This window comes from Acanthaster planci, linkage group LG12 (genome assembly GCF_054643075.1).
Source record: "Acanthaster planci isolate LZ-2023a linkage group LG12, COTS_SCS, whole genome shotgun sequence".
In the NCBI taxonomy this organism is placed as follows: domain Eukaryota; kingdom Metazoa; phylum Echinodermata; class Asteroidea; order Valvatida; family Acanthasteridae; genus Acanthaster; species Acanthaster planci.
This window is the reverse complement of record NC_141788.1, coordinates 9477441-9494825: the sequence shown is the minus strand read 5'-3', so window position 1 is coordinate 9494825 and position 17385 is coordinate 9477441. Positions and strand designations below refer to the sequence as shown.

General features: G+C 42.4%; 2 protein-coding genes across 4 annotated transcripts in view; both read left to right on the top strand.

Moving 5' to 3' along the window:
- Positions 1-49: 49 nt before the first annotated feature.
- LOC110985172 (E3 ubiquitin-protein ligase RNF170-like) lies at positions 50-9186 on the top strand. Of its 2 annotated transcripts, none has more exons than XM_022246009.2 (5): positions 50-340; positions 1920-2185; positions 2965-3038; positions 4345-4458; positions 4824-9186. In XM_022246009.2, the coding sequence occupies exons 1-5, from the start codon at positions 171-173 to the stop codon at positions 5094-5096; spliced, it is 897 nt and encodes a 298-aa protein (XP_022101701.1). In that variant the 5' UTR covers positions 50-170; the 3' UTR covers positions 5097-9186. The 2 variants fall into 2 exon arrangements, with proteins under 2 accessions (XP_022101701.1, XP_022101702.1); XM_022246010.2 differs by having other exon boundaries at positions 54-340; positions 1923-2185.
- Positions 9187-9663: 477 nt separating this feature from the next.
- Positions 9664-17385, top strand: part of LOC110985137 (ubiquitin carboxyl-terminal hydrolase 24-like) — a 66195-nt gene continuing 58473 nt past the window's right edge. For both annotated transcript variants that reach the window (XM_022245934.2, XM_022245933.2), the window contains exons 1-2: positions 9664-10113; positions 12713-12905. In XM_022245934.2, coding sequence (XP_022101626.2) covers positions 9820-10113; positions 12713-12905 — 487 coding nt within the window. In that variant the 5' untranslated portion in view covers positions 9664-9819. The remainder of the gene's footprint in view (positions 10114-12712; positions 12906-17385) is intronic.

The window sequence follows — 17385 nt, the reverse complement described above, 5'->3', positions numbered from 1 at the left end:
TCACGTCAGATTTAATAGTGTGAGTCCTAGACTTCGTGTCACCTATTTCTTACGATTCGTCTTCCCAAGAGCAGACTGAAACTAGGGCAAGTTTTCTTTGGTGCGTACGGACTACGAAGTACGATGTTGGAAGAAGACTGAACTTCGACAATTAAAAAAGTCTTTAGAAAATGGATTCTTCAGCGCCTACGGACCTTTTGCAGTCAGGAACAGCGCCTGCGGATCTTATGCAGTCAGGAACGATAATTGAGGGTGTTGGAGATGAGCTTGTGCACGCTTTTGGGATATTTATTGTCATTGCAGTTCCACTAGTGGTTGCTTTCGTCAACCATGTCAACAGGTGAGTTTCCCTACGTTTTGCATGTTTTGTATGCCTGCCATCTGCTACTACTAGTCCAGTGGACGTCGTCTACATTGCATTGCGATTTTTTTTCAACGTTTTTCTCACAATTTTACATGGCGGAGACATCTGAATATGTCGTTCACAAGTGCCTTGTGTTAACACGATTAAGTTGTAAGTTGTAGGCCTAGCCTATCCTAAATTCCATAAATTCCGTGTTGAACTTGTTACGCCCCAACTAATGTAGTTGGGACAATCCCAACTGCAGTGCTGCAGTTGGTCTGGCACAACCATTGTTGATTAATTTGTATAGAAATTTTCTCAACCGTATCCAAGTTTATGCATCATACACTCTGCAGCGTAGTGAGGGGGGTGGAGTGTTGCCCCCCCCCAATAATTCTTTTCAGTCGGCAAATAATGGATTAGTCAGCAACTGGAACTGAAATTGACGTCGTGGATTATTGACGTACATCGACCAGTCGGCAAATGGACTCCGGCACACACCCCCAAAGAAGATGCCTTTGCTACGCCGCTGCTTACACTTGACACAATCATCTAAAATATGGCACTCTATCCACGACATGACAATGTAAACAATAAGTATGACTTTGGCACATGTTGGACACATGCACACTGGTCCTCTGTGCTGTAATTGGGCCGGCTTAACTATAGCACTGTAGTTGGGACGGGCCCAACTATAGTTGGGAGGGTCCTAGCCCAGGTTGGACGTTGTCTTCATTTCATTACGACTGATGTCCAGGGTATAAAGTTGTGTACAAAACAACCAAAAATTTGGTTCTAATTTGTTCTTGGTTTACCTTGTTGAAGAAACTATTTTTTACGTTAACAAGTTCGTCGTGGCCTTAGCTATCCATCGGGGGGGCTTAAGAATATTAGAATGAACCATGGATTGCAAAATCAAGGAAAATAAGTGAGTGATAACATTACTTTTGTTGGTGTAATTCATCCGTTCTCCAGTTGTAAAGTGCACGCACGTACAGGAATTCGTGCGCGATTTCCAGGGGAGGTGTGTTGCATGCCTGCTACATGGACGCTGTGACTGGTACATGTACCTGGCTTTAACCAGCCTACTGTCGAGCCGAAAAACAAAAATGCAGTTCCATTTTGTCGGATCAAGGGCTTCCCTTACGAAATGCTGAATTCAATGAATATTAAACATATTTGAACAAAATCAATCTGTTTGTGTTAAAAAAGAATTGTTGTTTAGGTGAGAAATTGTATCAAAAACAACAACAAAAAAAAGCACTTAGAATCAGGGCTGGAGTTACTCAAGCCATGCTAATCAAGTTGTTCATGATGACCAGTTAAAATAAAATTTGTTGGAGCCCTCTGGAGAAATGCAGCTCGTCTTTAACAATTCTACTGAGATTGAATTCGTATCTTTGTTACTAACCATGTTAAAAAGGGAAAACTTTTCCTGGGTTTACTTTTTGTTCATTTTCTTATTCTTTGCTGCGTAGCCTGCAACATAATTTCACAACATGTCATGCGAAAGTCAGATATATATTAGTTGGATAATTCTGCGGTTGTTCATTTTTAACAAAATTTTTGTGGACAGTAGAAATCAAGTGGATTCTATCCACCCAGACAATGAACAACGAGTTTATGAAGCCAGGCAGCGATTAGGAGTGGATAGAGAGACAGTAAACGGTGACAGTCCACAACAGCAACAGCAGCAACCACAGCAACAAGAACAACAACAAAATGGCCCCGCCTCAGCACCGCCGCTGCCCAGGCACAGATATAGCACGGACCCCACTTGTCCCGTCTGCCTGAACGAAATGGCATACGCCACCGAGACGAACTGCGGCCACGTGTTCTGTGGTAGGTTTCACTGCTGGATGGGCAGTCACAGGTTCCCTGCCTGTGAATTAGCGTGACTAGTCTACCTGGTTATTTCTACATGTAGCTTAGATTCCTGTACAGGGAGTGCTGACTTTTTGGCACTGGATTTCAGTGATGTTCCAAGTTTTGGCGACTGAATCTTACCGTAAATCTCAATCGTAAGTCTAACCCCAAGCCTGGCCACAGGAAATGAAATTATTGCACCCCAACTGTAACATCGTTCCCGACTGTAGTTAGGTTGGTCCTATCTACCCGTAAACGAGTTGTAAATCTATTCGATACAAACCCACTGTGTGGAATTTCTCTTTCGTTGTCTGCCCGCAATTACTTTGTTATGCCGCTGACTGTTATGTAGCATTGCTGTTATGTAGCAGTTGGGCCGGCCCAACTATGGTGCAGTGTGCCAGAATTCACCACAGCATGCCCCATTCCTTGCTTGTGTTTAATAGAAACTTTTGTCAACAGAATCCACTTTTTGTTTGTGTCTTCGATGAAGCAGCAAATCTGCTCCATTTTGATGTATTCTGCTGGGCATGAGTTGCTAAAAAGTGTAGAAGGTTGCAAAATTCTTGCTGACTACAGTTTACACTTAAAATAGGGAACCATATATTTGTCAAGCGTACAAGTGCGTATCCAGACGCCTGCGTTAGTGTTCAAAGATAGACAAATGGGCTATAGAAAGACCAAGAATAATATAAAAATATTTCGTGACAGAGTATTGAAACTTAATCCATCTTGTCTTTGCTTTCATTCTCAAGGAAACTGTTTAATTACTTACTGGAGGCACGGGAACTGGCTTGGGTCCATCAGATGTCCCGTCTGTAGGCAGCAGGTAGGCAAGACAAAAGTCTCTCCGAAAACTCTCCAAGTAACTGTGGTTGACGACTGCACGTGTAGTGCAGCTGTAATCCTAACTGTAGATTTGTACAAGGACCGAATTATTAATGGGGATCATTTAATAACTTGGGGGTCCAAAAGCGCGTCATTTTTCTGTCCCCGTTACACCTTATGAGTAAATTTTAAGCAGAAATATCACTGAAATTGACTTCAAACTATTACTATGTGTTGGCAGGTAATTTGCATTAATTCATCACTCTTGGAAATCACAGAATGTGTTGTGAACTTACAAAATCATACGTCAGACGTGACAGGGACATGAAAGAAAAATTGGACCCCTAATTTATAGAATGACCCATAGTGCGGTCCTCTGGTTTGGTCGTGTTGTGCTTTATAACGTGTGACCTGAACAGTGCGTCTCCTCCAAAGTCGGTCTGCTATTTGTTCTGCGACTCTACCGATGAGCGCTGTGCTGGGTCTTCCTCTCTTTCTGAACCCATCTGTTTTGCTCTGGGAGGTGTGAGAACTTGGTCACCCCATCCTCTCCAGGTCCAGAAAAAAACAAATCATGACAGGTACATGCAGGTGTTTCATCAGAGAGGCAAAAGAACTTTGTTGGGTTGATACTGTAATATAGTGGGTGGTCGGTCGCACCTCCCAACAGTGCCAACACAGCTCACCAGGACATGGCTTTGCAGGGGATAAAATGAGGGGATGAAGTTAAAGTTACAAGTTTGTTATTTTTAAAAAGAAATCATGTTTCGTAAGCATTCAGTCTTAATGGGAATGGGTACAAGTATCAATAACAACTTCAAATGCCCTCCCCTAAATGGGTACCAGTTTCAATGATAACATCAAATGCCCTCCCCTAAATGGGTACCAGTTTCAATGACAACTTCAAATGCCCTCCCCTAAATGGCTACCAGTTTCAATGACAACTTCAAATGCCCTCCCCTAAATGGGTACCAGTTTCAATGACAACATCAAATGCCCTCCCCTAAATGGGTACCAGTTTCAATGACAACATCAAATGCCCTCCCCTAAATGGGTACCAGTTTCAATGACAACTTCAAATGCCCTCCCCTAAATGGGTACCAGTTTCAATGATAACATCAAACACCCTCCCCTAAATGGGTACCAGTTTCAATGACAACTTCAAACGCCCTCCCCTAAATGGATACCAGTTTCAATGACAACTTCAAACGCCCTCCCCTAAATGGGTACCAGTTTCAATAACAACTTCAAACGCCCTCCCCGAATGTTCATTTCTTTGATATGAATGTATTCATTGTTGCACGTAGGTGACTCTTTTGTTGCCATGTTTTCGAGAAGTTGACCACACCACTGATGATGCGCAAGCTGTGACCCGCGAGATCAACAACTACAACAGGCGATTCTCCGGTGAACCACGGCCGGTAAGTTCAACGCATGCACAGCTTATTTCGAACGTGAGTGGATCCCTCAAGTAAAGTCTCACAGATGTTTTCTCTCACAGGTTTTTGTGTTCACAAATTGTGGCATCCGTTATGAATGTGACTGTGTGTGGGTTAGTTAAGAAAATTGTAAGTGTCCTCGTTTGTTTCCGCTGCTTGTGTGGACTTGAGCTCTCTCACCACGGTGGGACTGATCGGAGAATGCTTCTTAACAACAGGTTGCAAGGACATCTAGTACTCAGGTCCGCACACCACAAGATTGGCAAATTTGGTGGCAGTGACATTTGCAGTGTAATACAACCAGTAACCCTTCAACTTTGACCTTTGCTTCCCCCCTTCCCCACCAGCTGATGGACTACATCCATGACCTCCCCACCCTTCTGCGCCACGCCATCCGTGAGTTCTTCACCCTCAGTGGGCTTGTCTGGATGTTTCGCATCCGCATCATTGTCTGCTTCTGCGCTGCCCTGCTCTACTTTATCTCACCGCTGGACATCATCCCCGAGGCGGTCTTTGGCATCCTGGGCTTCCTGGACGACCTGCTCATACTGCTCCTGCTGCTGATTTACGTCACCATCATCTACCGGGGGTTCATCGCAGCCCGCGCGGGAGCCGTCTGACGGTGACGTGCCTCCCAGCACAAGCGTCTCCAGTACCACAGACTGTTTATAAGCCCAGTTTCTGCACAGTCATCATAAACGCCACAGCACGCAAAGGCTGCATTCGCAAGTGTTACTCTCAATAGTCAGAAACTTGGTACAAGAAAGCGTCGCATGCGCAGTGCTCTCGGATTGCATCACGTAAACGCTCAACATTTACTTTTCTGCCATCTTGCAAAATCCAAGTAGTGCATGATTCTACCCTCAGCCAACCTCGACTCCATGGGCTGCATGCACATTGCTTCACGAGCCCCTGGTCATGTAGAATATGAAGATGACACTGACTAGCTATTTAGGATGAATATACGTAAACGTAAAGTGAATCACGCACATATTTCAAAAGCTACATGCTCGCGCTCACGTATTCTCCTGCACGTCACGGGTCAATCTGTGTCACATGTATAGTCCTAATCTAAATCTCCCAGACAGCGGGATATTTAAATGATACAATACAAGGGGTTAAGATGGCAGCAAAGCATGATGGGAACCAACTTGGGGCAGCAAGATCATACCCGTGAGAACGAGGTTGACCCTTGGCCCGATAGGCTCTCGCTTGCTTTTGGGTCACGCTCGTGCCATTTGTGCGCACAGGAGTATACGGTACTCATGTCAACATATCTCTGTTGCAGCCAAGATGTCCTGCCACCTAAAATTGAGCAAAATTACATCCAAAATTCCCCAAATTTTCCCATAAAATGCCTAGTTGACATGATGATTCCACCCTTTGAAGTCAAACTGGTACTCCAGTTCATTTTGTTTATGGCCAGCAACTTTGATGACAATTGACAGCCAGGGGTGGTAGACGCGATAAAGCGTACTAGCGACATGATTGCGTGTCTTTGGGCCTGCTTGACAAGGGCTCTCTTTGTCGCTTCATTTTGATATGTGGACATAAGTCGTGCACTTTGTACTTGACTCTAAATAAACTTTAAGAAAAGAGACAAACTTTTTCTCTCACCAAAGTGTACCTTTGTAAAACACGACGAACGAAAAAGTTGAATTATTCAAAATGTGCCCCAAAGTGATAGCAAGTAAACTCTGTGACAGTATAACAAACCTTTAAACGTGAGACACCTATGTTTAGCATGTCAACAACTTCTTGACGAACACGAGTGCGTCGGCGTCCAATAGCTGTTGTGCATGTATCAACATATACAGGTAACATCCTGATAGTTTATCTTGACATTCACATCAGCGTCGGTATTGCTTTGTGAAAAATAAAGCTCGTGTGGTTGCACCCCAACTCTTGATGTTGCGAATATTCCCTCAAAATGTCTTTTAGAAGTGCCACACTCCATTTGCATATTTGAGCAGTGTTGTTGCTGAATACGAGCAATACACAATGCATTTTGCCACCAAAGGTTGCCGCGTAGCAGCTATTCTTAAATCCATGTTTGACCCAAAAATGGCCAACTTCCCATGAATTACGTGTTGGCAAATATTAATATGCAACTTGAGGAAATGTTTTGATAGATCAGGGCGTGCCGTGCAACTGAATCCCTGGTTTTGTGGAAGTCTTGGAATACAGATTGTTTAGCTCAGCCATTTTTCCCCTTACGGCTCTATGTACGAACTTTGATCATGAACAGAGAATGTACCTTTGGCTGATGTGCATTGTGGTAAATGTTAGCATTTTCATTTCATTGGTCTTGTTTGAGAGCTAAAACACTCTGAGGACACTCATAAATCCTCATATTACTCCGAGGACACTCGAGGTCCTCACAAGACTCTCACACCCCAGCTCTCTGAGGACGCTTGCGGTCCTCACAATTTGGGCTCAATTTCCTTTTCAGTGAAAATCTGTCCTGCGTTAAAGATCTGTCTGAGGGTTCAGTGTGTGAACCTGCAAGATGTAGACTTGCCAGTATAAAGGCTACCAGCCATATTTTCCGCTACAAAAAACTCTGATTGAATCAGTAATACAATACATGTATTTGTAAAAGTGAAGTCTACTGTTGCAGCAGATTAGACTTTATTTCCCAATGAATCTTGAAAAATGCAGGGTCAGTCAATTGAGAAATTGTGCCTTTTGTACGCGATTCTTTTCTGTAAATTGGATATGTAAATATTCATATTGTCCGTGTGGATTAAAAAAGCCTGAAGGTATATTCAGAAATTTAAGGCCAAATTGGGATTGCTTGGATTTTTCATAGTTGAAATTAATAGTAATGTCTGAACTTTCCTATTGAAATGTGTGGCCCGGAGGCTCTAAGAATTATAACATTGTGGTACATTTTTGTAGACAGCCAGTGTTTTTCAACCTTAAATTAGCAACATAATGGGAAACTTGATGATGCTTGGTGGCGGCAGACAAGCCAGCCCTTTTCCACAATTGTGCACATGCTCTGAACCACGCGTGCATGCCTGAAATTGCGTGTGCATGCCCGAAACGGGCAGAAAGGACTGGTTGGTCTGCCTCCACCAAGCATCTCAAAGTCTCCCGTTTTAAACAGATGGGGGTTTTAAAGATTTGATTTTTCCACTTGAGTTTTAGAGTGCGACAAAAAACTGTGTGAAATTTCCACTTGGAAAAAGACAAAAGCCACAATGGATGCCTTGTTTGGGAGTTGGTTCGGACTCACAGAATTGCATACTGAAGAAGTTACTGGTAACTTGACGGGAATACGTTTAGCAGAATTGTTGATTATTTCATGTTCAAAAGCTGAAGGGAGGTGATAAAGTTTGGTTAAAATTCTGAAATGTTGCACCCCAAAACATCTTTCCAAATTGATCTGACTTCCATCCTTTGAAAGGGGAGACTGGATTAGACTCACGGACTGAATGTTACAAAGCTCAATAGCTCTGCTGTAGCATTACTGACAAGTGACCCGGAAATGCTATCGTCGCAAAACCAATTAAAAGAAAATTGAAACTGCACATTTTTTTTAGAAAACAGAGAGTGTGGAAAAATACTGAAAGCTCTTCCATGAAGTAGTGAATGTTGCAGTTGCCGTAGAGAGTAGCAGCTTTTTGGGGGGTTGTGACCGCAGCGGTCGTAACAGCAGCTTGGAAATGCAAATCAGTGGCGTAACAATCATGAAACTTCTGTGGGCGGCCGAGATGTGCTCACTTTTAAGGGGTCACCGATTACATATGAATTGTGGCTTTTACGTGAACATAGGTCGTTTACATGCATGTCGAATGTTTGAATGGGCTGCATAGACCTCGGGGAGGCCTCTGCGACATCACATCTGTTTAGACACCTGTTGCGGAGCCAGTGTGAACCCACTGTTTGCAGAGCTCCATAGGAAAGCGCACTCTTAAAATTGTCACATCATCTGTAGAGAGGCCTGTTTCATCTCGTTGCTCTGACGCCGTCGTGCTGTACATGTATAAGTAATCCCCATTCTGTGCACGTCATGGAACTAGTGTCTATGCAGTCCCATTCGCTGTGAACTAGAAACCTTCGGTGGCAAGGAGAAGTTAGCAGTTGCTTACCCACAGACCAGCAACGGGGTGACCAAGGGTAGATTCCAATTTTTTTCAGTTAGTGGACGGGGTGGAGTGGGAGGCACAGGCCTGAGAAGGGAGGGGGTAGTCCCCGTTACTTCTGTTAGCAAAGCAGAATGGATCCAGAAGCCAATTTTTTTCGGGGGGGGGGGGCCAAATTAATATGGATTTTTGAAACTTTTTGGGCCTTTCTGAGGAGTGAGGCTATAGAAATTTGCTTTCCATTAGTTTTGCAGAATAAACAAATGTGGGATTGTCCCCCCCCCCACCAGATTCGTCCTTGATGAAGAACCAGAAAAGATTTGGTCCCGAAGACAGTTACAAAATTATCCCTTGCCACCAACAGTGACCCACTCACATAACTTAAAATCTGAGTTGTGCTAAGCTTACCTGAAGATCAGGAGAGAACAGTATTTATTGTTCATGTAATAATTGGAATGTTTAACTCATTGCTTAGAGCATTGCAGCATTACATGCACTTACTTAGTCATCTCATTTTATTTTTTCAGCCTTTTAAATTCTTTTTTTTTTTAATGATTCCACAGGGATTCTGTGTCTGAACATGTTTTCAAAATAAAAATCTCATATGCCTGTAAATGCACTTTCTAAATCTGTATGGAGTGTTCCTTGTGGTGTGTTGCTCTTTGAAAGCACCAGCTGGGCTGACAGGTGCTTCAGAAGAGATCAAAGAACTTGCCGTTGTTCAGTGGAATCGCCTGTTCCTTTGCGTCATCATAAAGAAAATTAAAGTTGGATCTAAAGAAATGGGGAGGCTGATGATAGCAGAAATACATTTTTAGCAATGCTCCAAAAATTTGCCTCTCAAAATACAACGTATAATTATAAATATCAACTGAAACCGACAAAAAGAGGTTTAGTACCTCCCCCATATTTATTTCTATTTACCTCTTATTGTTTTGGTATTTTTGGTTTCTTCGCTCGTCGCCCACCTCGGTGTTTGGGCGCTGGTCAACGAGCGAAGTGTCACCTGTACTTTAGGGACGTCCCCGCGACGGTGCACGCAACAAGCAAGCGGTTGGTTCGTTGACAATCGGACTAGCGCCCTCTACTGTCGCGTCCTGTCTTAATTAATTGCAACATGGCGACGTACAGTGCGAACGAATTTGGGGTGTTGCCGTCCTGAAAAACATTCGGCTTAGTTCCATTTCCCAGACATTTTCGCCGGAAATCGCTACAGTTTTCCAAAATCCCTAGCAAGCCGATCAAACTGACCATGGAGCCGACCGAGGACAACCTACAGATGCTCGTCAACATGGGCTTTTCCGATCTAACCGAAATCAAGCGGGCGCTGACGCTGAGTAAGAACGACGTCAACGAGGCCGTGGCGATCCTTACCAACGAGCAGCCGGGCCTGTCCTACGACACCGTGGACGAAGTGGTGGAGATGATGGAGGATGTGGGCGGGTCGGGCTCGTCGTCGGGGAAGTCCAAAGGAGAGAGGTCGGAGCCCAGGCATCACTCGGATCCAGCGCCTCCAAGCTATGATGAAGCTGTTGAACCCGAAGAAGTTAGTGGACAAATTGGAAAGCTAGAAATTTTATTTTGGTTTTGTTTTGCTTAAACATGGAACAGCATTTTTATGCCAGTTGCCACACGTCATTGTTTATTATCTTTTTTTTTTGGCTTGTTAAATTGATGTAGGCTTAGTGTTTGAATTCTCACTTGCATTTTGGAATTAGAACTTAAATTCAGTTGACATGCAGAATACCCCGCCACCCTGCATGGTCCACCTTTGCATACATGTACATGTATGCAAAGGTGGACCATGAGAAAAATATATTTTTTTTTTAAAACAGGTTGCAGAGCGACTTTCGTACATCGTCATATGTCACTGTCCAAAAATCAGTCAGTAAGCACATAGTTTGCCAAATAACAGAACAGAATGGTAATATGGTGTCTGTCATGTCTCTAAGTTTTTACACTGGGCTTCTAATGAAGAGATATTATGCAATGGCAGTAGATTGACTCAGATTTCCTTGGATTACGAACCGTTAATTTTGACAGTCACGCGTGTAACAGCTGCACCGACGTGAAGACACATCAAAGGTCGTGACCCCATCCTTGTTCCCTGTTGTAGGAAACGTTACATGTGCATGTTGCCCATACATACTGGCTACGAGGCTGTGTTTATATGGTTTACACCAGCAAGTGTAGGCTTGACGTGGTACACAGTGCATGCTCGTAACACGTTACGAACAAGACGCGATTGCAGTCACGGTGAGAAAAGTCTGCAGCTTTAATTTGTGGCAACAGTTGCAGATTCCTTGGGCATTCTAAATTTACAAATGGGTTATTTTTAATTGATTGGGGCAACTGGGCACACTAAAACTTTTGGCAGTGATAGAGCAGCATCAGCGTGCACGCTCGCAACCGCTCAGGACACCAGTTACCACAAACTAAAATGACTTTACAAAATACATGATCTGTCAGCTATTCAACTAAACATATATACAAGTATTCAGAAGGCATAACAATATCAAACACAACGGAAAAAAAAATCAAACGACATTTATAACAGTCATTACAGACTTTTTAATCCGTCATTATTGCCATGTCACATTTTGATGTCTCATTTGCAGTCGTTACCATCATGTTTAGTTGTCATAAAAATGTGGTGGTTGTGTTTATATTAACAAAATTACTGCATTTATAACTTCATGTATTGAGGTCCACATTAGATACATTTCACTTGGGACTACGCATCCAGATTTTTAAAATCAGTTTTTATATACCGTACCAAATCTCATGTCTCTATAGCATTGAATAGTTATACATTGTCAAGTGCCTGGAAAAAGGACGTAAGTGCTTACGACCTTTTGCCAGGAAGCATGATCACTGAAAAACAAGACAATTTCCTGGCAAGAGGATGTATGTATGCAACTGTTTTACTCTAATGAAAAATAAAGATTTCTTTGCAAAAAGTTAGAAAAAAGTTCCCAAGTCATTTAATAAGTTGTTCAAATGTTGCCTTTTGAACAGCCTGTGTTGATTTTGTTTTGTAAATGTGTGACTGCTCTCGGTTCATTACACTGTGTTAATAAGTTCATTGTGTCCCACTACACCATCGTGACCATGTACGTGTAGGCTGCGTACTGTGTGACTGCTCTCGGTTCATTACACTGTGTTAATAAGTTCATTGTGTCCCACTACACCATCATGACCATGTACGTGTAGGCTGCGTACTGTGTGACTGCTCTCGGTTCATTACACTGTGTTAATAAGTTCATTGTGTCCCAGTCCTTTATTTATTTACCCTTACATAATGCATGTACATAATATTGTTTTTCACACATTTGTATTACAAATAATGTTGATAATCACGCATGGGTGTATTGTAGGGACTCATTCATAGTTCTGCTAATTAGCGTCAACAAGGATCTACATATACAGCGTCAACAACATATCAAGAACTTCAGTGCTGTCTATTAAACTTTCCAAGGAATCATCATAGGCTTACGGGTAGATAGCAGACTCTCACATTTACTGTCACAAGTACATGTAGGTCTATATAAGACAATAAGTGAATTGGCATCCAGATTTCTGCTGGAAGGGAATATTTTCATGATGGGTGAAGGCCGCCATCTTTCTTTTCAAGATTGCAGCCAGTTGGGCTGCGCAAACGGCACCGTTGCTTTGATACCTTGTCACAAAAAATGCACACTCAAGATCATTCCAATGTGTTGTATATGATATCCAGGAGCCTGCATGTAATGACGATCACAAATACATCATTTAAACATGAAAATACTTATGTTATTTGCTAAAGCTGTGTTGATGCTAAATAATAGGATCTCTCATCCACCTCCGGTGTGGTATGTCAGTTTATAATACATATACATATGTACAGTTATGTCATCAGGTCATGCTCAGTTGGATATTGGGTATTCCTTGGCAAAGCCGTGCCTTTAATACACGTGCAGTGGACAACATGTATGTACATGTACATGTATCATTCAAAATCTTGCGTATCCGTATTTTGAAGGACCTGTGGCCTTGGAGCTGGCCAAATTAAGGTTCAGTGAAAATTCTTTTATCGCCTGCCAGTTAAATCTGCAAATCCACAGCTGTTTTTTTTTGTCATCGTTTTCCTCTGACGTGCTCCACAGGAGGCTAAGCTCAGCGCCAGGCCTGACCAAGATGCGGGAGACGAGGACGATCCGGAGGTGTCCAAGGAGTTCCCTGCCACCAACCTGTATGAGTTGGAGGGGCGCGTCTTCACCGACCAGTGGTCCATACCCTACAAGAAGGAGGAGTCGCTGGGAAAGTGCCTGATTGCCTCCACCAGGTTCGCCAAGGAAAGTAAGTACCTGTTCCCGTGTACCAAATGTCGGATGGTTTCACAGAACCAACTGAACCATACAGCAAGGAATGGTGTTGTAGGGGGAGCAGATGTCCTTCTCCTTCCCCTCCGCTGGCTGCTACAGGCACTTCTCGGTGCCCGCTCTGAAATTTTCCCCCCAGTCACTCAACTGTTAAAAGACTCATGCAGGCCCCGACCTTAACCCTAACCCCCTAGGCTCCTGCACTAGAAAGCATACTGAACCTCACAAAATGCAACAGGTTCATGTACTTGTCTATGTACTTGCACATGCAGGTTACTGTACCAAACCTGATAAACTCCAACAGAATGTCACCTCTCCTCAGCGCAGACAACTAAATAACATCGAGAATGGGTATATAGACGAGCAAACTAAATATGAAAACAAGCATCGCACATGGTGCCCCCAAGACATGATATAGAGCATACAAAAAACGACAAAGATGTGGAGATAAGGGTGTTTACAATAAAAATAAGACTTGAATCGAGAACAAACCTCACAGGTGATTTGTATCAGAAGAATCAAGATTTGGAACGGAGGCCGTCAAGCAGAAAGAAGCGGAAGACTATTGAGAGAAATTCTGACATGTTTCGTTAGTAGGATCTTCGCGCTAAAAATCCAGGAGGGCGCTGTAGCGATTTAACAGGCACAACTCGAGAGTGCACTCTTGCGGTCAGCACAGTTGTAGCGCTCGGGACGAAGCCTGCATTTCCACCATTTTATGTTCACCAAAATGCTTTATCTTTTACAATGCAATGATTGAAGTTAAGTTACATGTACCACGTAGCCTTGTAAAGCCCTCCCTGACACACTGACCTCACTGCAAAAAAAAATATCATTTTGTAGAGGTTGCAGACATAAGCCATGAAACTGTAACCTGATTTGGCAGTTGGAGGTAGGGCTGAGTCAATTCGAACAATTCACTATTCAAATATTCGACTTTAAGTTTGATCAAATATCCAAATATTTGGTCGTACCGACCTGCAGATTGTTGGTGACCAACCCGTACACAAAATCAGTTACAATAGTGCACACAACTTTACATTATGATCAATATAAATAGCTTCTCACATCTAGGAGTATCTCCAGTCACGATTTAGCAAGATTTAAGAGATGAGCAATACTTCTTGCCCTGTTGTAAATTTCTGTTCCTTTTAAATTGTTTAATGAATAATGTACCGGTGCTTTTGGAATCATTGTAAGATTTCTGTCGCTTTTCATTCAAATCTGCTTGAAACAAGCCTCCATATGCAATTTTCCTCGTTTAAAAGGAAAAGAAAACTTTCCCTCCCTTTTCGTTAATTTTGCAGTCGAATATTTAAATTCGAAAAATAATATTCGAATATTCGATAATCGATTGAATATTCGGTTATTCGGATATTCGGCACAGCCCTAGTTGGAGGGGTGTAAAGTATTCATTATGTGGGATCAGGGTGCTAACAGCATGTACTATGCGGGAGCTGATATGTTTAGCTGAACAGAAGTTTGCCAAGTGTGGCTCTTCCAAAATCAACCCAGTGATCGAATGTTTATTTTTCAAGCTGAATATTCCTACGTTAGCATGTAACACAGTGAAATAAGACAGAAAGAAATTCACTCTTTACTTACCAAATCGCCTGTTGATTGTGCTGGAAAGTATGGTAACAAGTTTACTCGTTAAACACAAAGGTACATGTACATTGTACAGACAGTGAGTCCATTTAAACAACTTGTTATCAGGAAAAATATTGTCACCAAAGCAACAGGTGTTCCTGCAATTGTTGTCCCATGCTAATTCTATGGTGAAGGGTAACGCGTTCTGTTGTGCTGGCAAAAGTGATAATTTCAATGATTGTTACGAGTTGGTCTGCGAACTGCTTCTCCCTGGAGGCTGGTTGACCGAGCAATATGGTCAGTGATGTCGATTTTCAGGTGTACATTCGGTCGTTCGATCTGAGTCAGCCCTGGCCAGCAGGTTTATTGACATACATGTATTCAGTGTTTCGGGGCGTTGAAATACCGGCAGAACTTTGTAACCGTAGGGGAAACACTGCCATCATAACTGGTCTCTTAACCGTGTTGTGTTTCACATGTACATGTATAGGTGAAGATAAGGAAAAGGTACATGTATTTAGGCATTGGTTGCTGAAACAGAGTAGGCCTTACAAATCAAACTTCCTGAAATCTGAATACATGTAATGCGTTAAGATGGTTGTAGTAAGTACAGTTTGATAAATATTGCTATCTCTGTGTAACATACAGGACATATGCAGTATCAAGCTTCGGACCTTCACTTGCCTGTTAAATTAACCCTAACATTCCCGAATGCTACAAAGTACTACTTAGTAGTAAAATGTAGTACCCGGCCCTGTCGCTTGTAAGAGGACATGACATTATTATTCTCTGAAGCCATAAAACAAAATAGAGAAGAAGGGTACCATACATTGCTGTGGCACGATGAATGCATTGGTTTCATTGTTCTCTATACGAGTAACAACGGAATAAACCTAGCCAGGAGTAGTAATCTGTAGCGCTAGGTCCTTCAGGCTCAGAGTGTTACTTACTATTTTGTAGTACTGAGTACTCTTAAGCCATACAATGCCCGGTACTGTTAGGGTTAAGTAAAGGTCTTTAATATCTGTTTGCTGAAATATTAAAAGTAAAAGAGAAACTCATCATGTCTCAGATCTTGATGTACCGGGCACATGTGTCCCTTGAAGAATCAGTTATCAGACTACTGGCATGTTGCAGGCTTGTGTCAGGAAGATAATGCTAAACTGATGTTGGGCGTGATACGGTAGAAGAAGGAACAGCAATTTTTTTGGTCAAAACAGTTGTGAATTGCTCTGCAAAGTGATTAGGGAGGGGGCAGATTGTCCATTTACAAGTCAATCTGTGGGGTGGAATAGGCTTTGTCACTCATAATTTGCATTGTCATATTTTTCATTCTCTGTTTGTTTTTTTCAAATATGTACATATCTGAATGTGCAACAAACTGCTCAGTAACTGCAGTGACGTGAAATACACACAGAGCACGAAGAGCCACGTGATCAGTTCCCCCCCCCCGCACCTCAATTCCTAATCTGTAAATTCTCTTTAAAAGAGACGTGCGTGCATCATGTGCAACATGGATTTTTTCCCCCCTGTGTCACCCACACTCTTTTGTGCCAGTGGACCACACACCCTTAAATCATGTCTATTTAAATTGTAAATGTGCTTCTTCACAGGGACTGAAAAGCAGAGTACCAGTTGGTCACACACCACTTACGTTATCAAGTTGTATGACTCAGAGTAACTAGTAATGTCCACCACAATCTTCATTCAACCTTATGGACAACTTCACCCTCAAACCGGGCAAAGTTTACTTGTAGTTATCATCGGCTTCAATCTCTGCAAACGATACAAAGTCCAAGAAAAGTATAGTAGATCACGTTTTTGGTAGGCCTATACTGTACATGTACAGTGTACATGTCGGTACATGCATGTATGTACACAGTTTGGTTTCAGTATTGTGTGGGGATGCATGTTCATATTTTGTAAGTGTGTGTTTACTGAAGGGTACATAATTGGAGACAGGAAACTTTCCATTTTACACCAGTTCATCCCGATTCCACCTGTGTGTTTTTCTGGAATCCACAGGTGGGGCTCAGTCTGTCTTTGTGCCCAAAACTTTTGGCGGGCATCAAGTCCCATGTGCAGTAATAGTGGCTCGGATCGTTACATGTAAATGTACCTTAGCAAGGTTTGCAGATTTCTCCCCAAAAACTTCCTGGTTGATTGAGAAGAACCCAGGATGATTACAATGAAGATATTTTCACCACATCGAAGATCAGCACCATGATATACCAATCAATTTTCACGAGTATGTTTATTTTGCTTGTCTCTGGTGTGAAACTATACATCCTCTGAACGTGTCTTTTCCGCTCTCCATTTTGGCACCTCGTTTAAATGTTATGTTTCACATGTACTCATTTGGAAGAACTGTATCGAAACCTCTTTGAAACCAAGCAATTACATGTATATACGAAAAAATGGAATTCCCCAGAATTTTCCACAACATACATGTACATGTAGCAATGTGCATTCTGTTTGCACGGGTATAGTCTGGATATACTGAACTGGATATAGTCAAGACTTTCAGACTGGCTACTGTCTAATTCCAGTGGACCAATCTGCAGCATTGGACACAGGAACCATACCAGCCTAATATAGACAAGTGGGCCTTAAACTTTATTTCCCACATTAAAAAAACTTCTGGGAGTAAGAATCTGCCTCCTAAAAAGAAACAAAAAACACTCGTGGAAAGTGAACACAGAATTTTTTTGGAAAAAAATGAAAAAAAAAAAATGACAAGAGTGACACTGTAGCACCGTTCCAAATTTGAGGTACATGTACGCACCGGTATCCCTGGTGCAGTCTTTTTGTTATTTTCCATCTGCCATTTTGTTGCCCCTTGTATGAACAAAAATGTTCCAGTACTG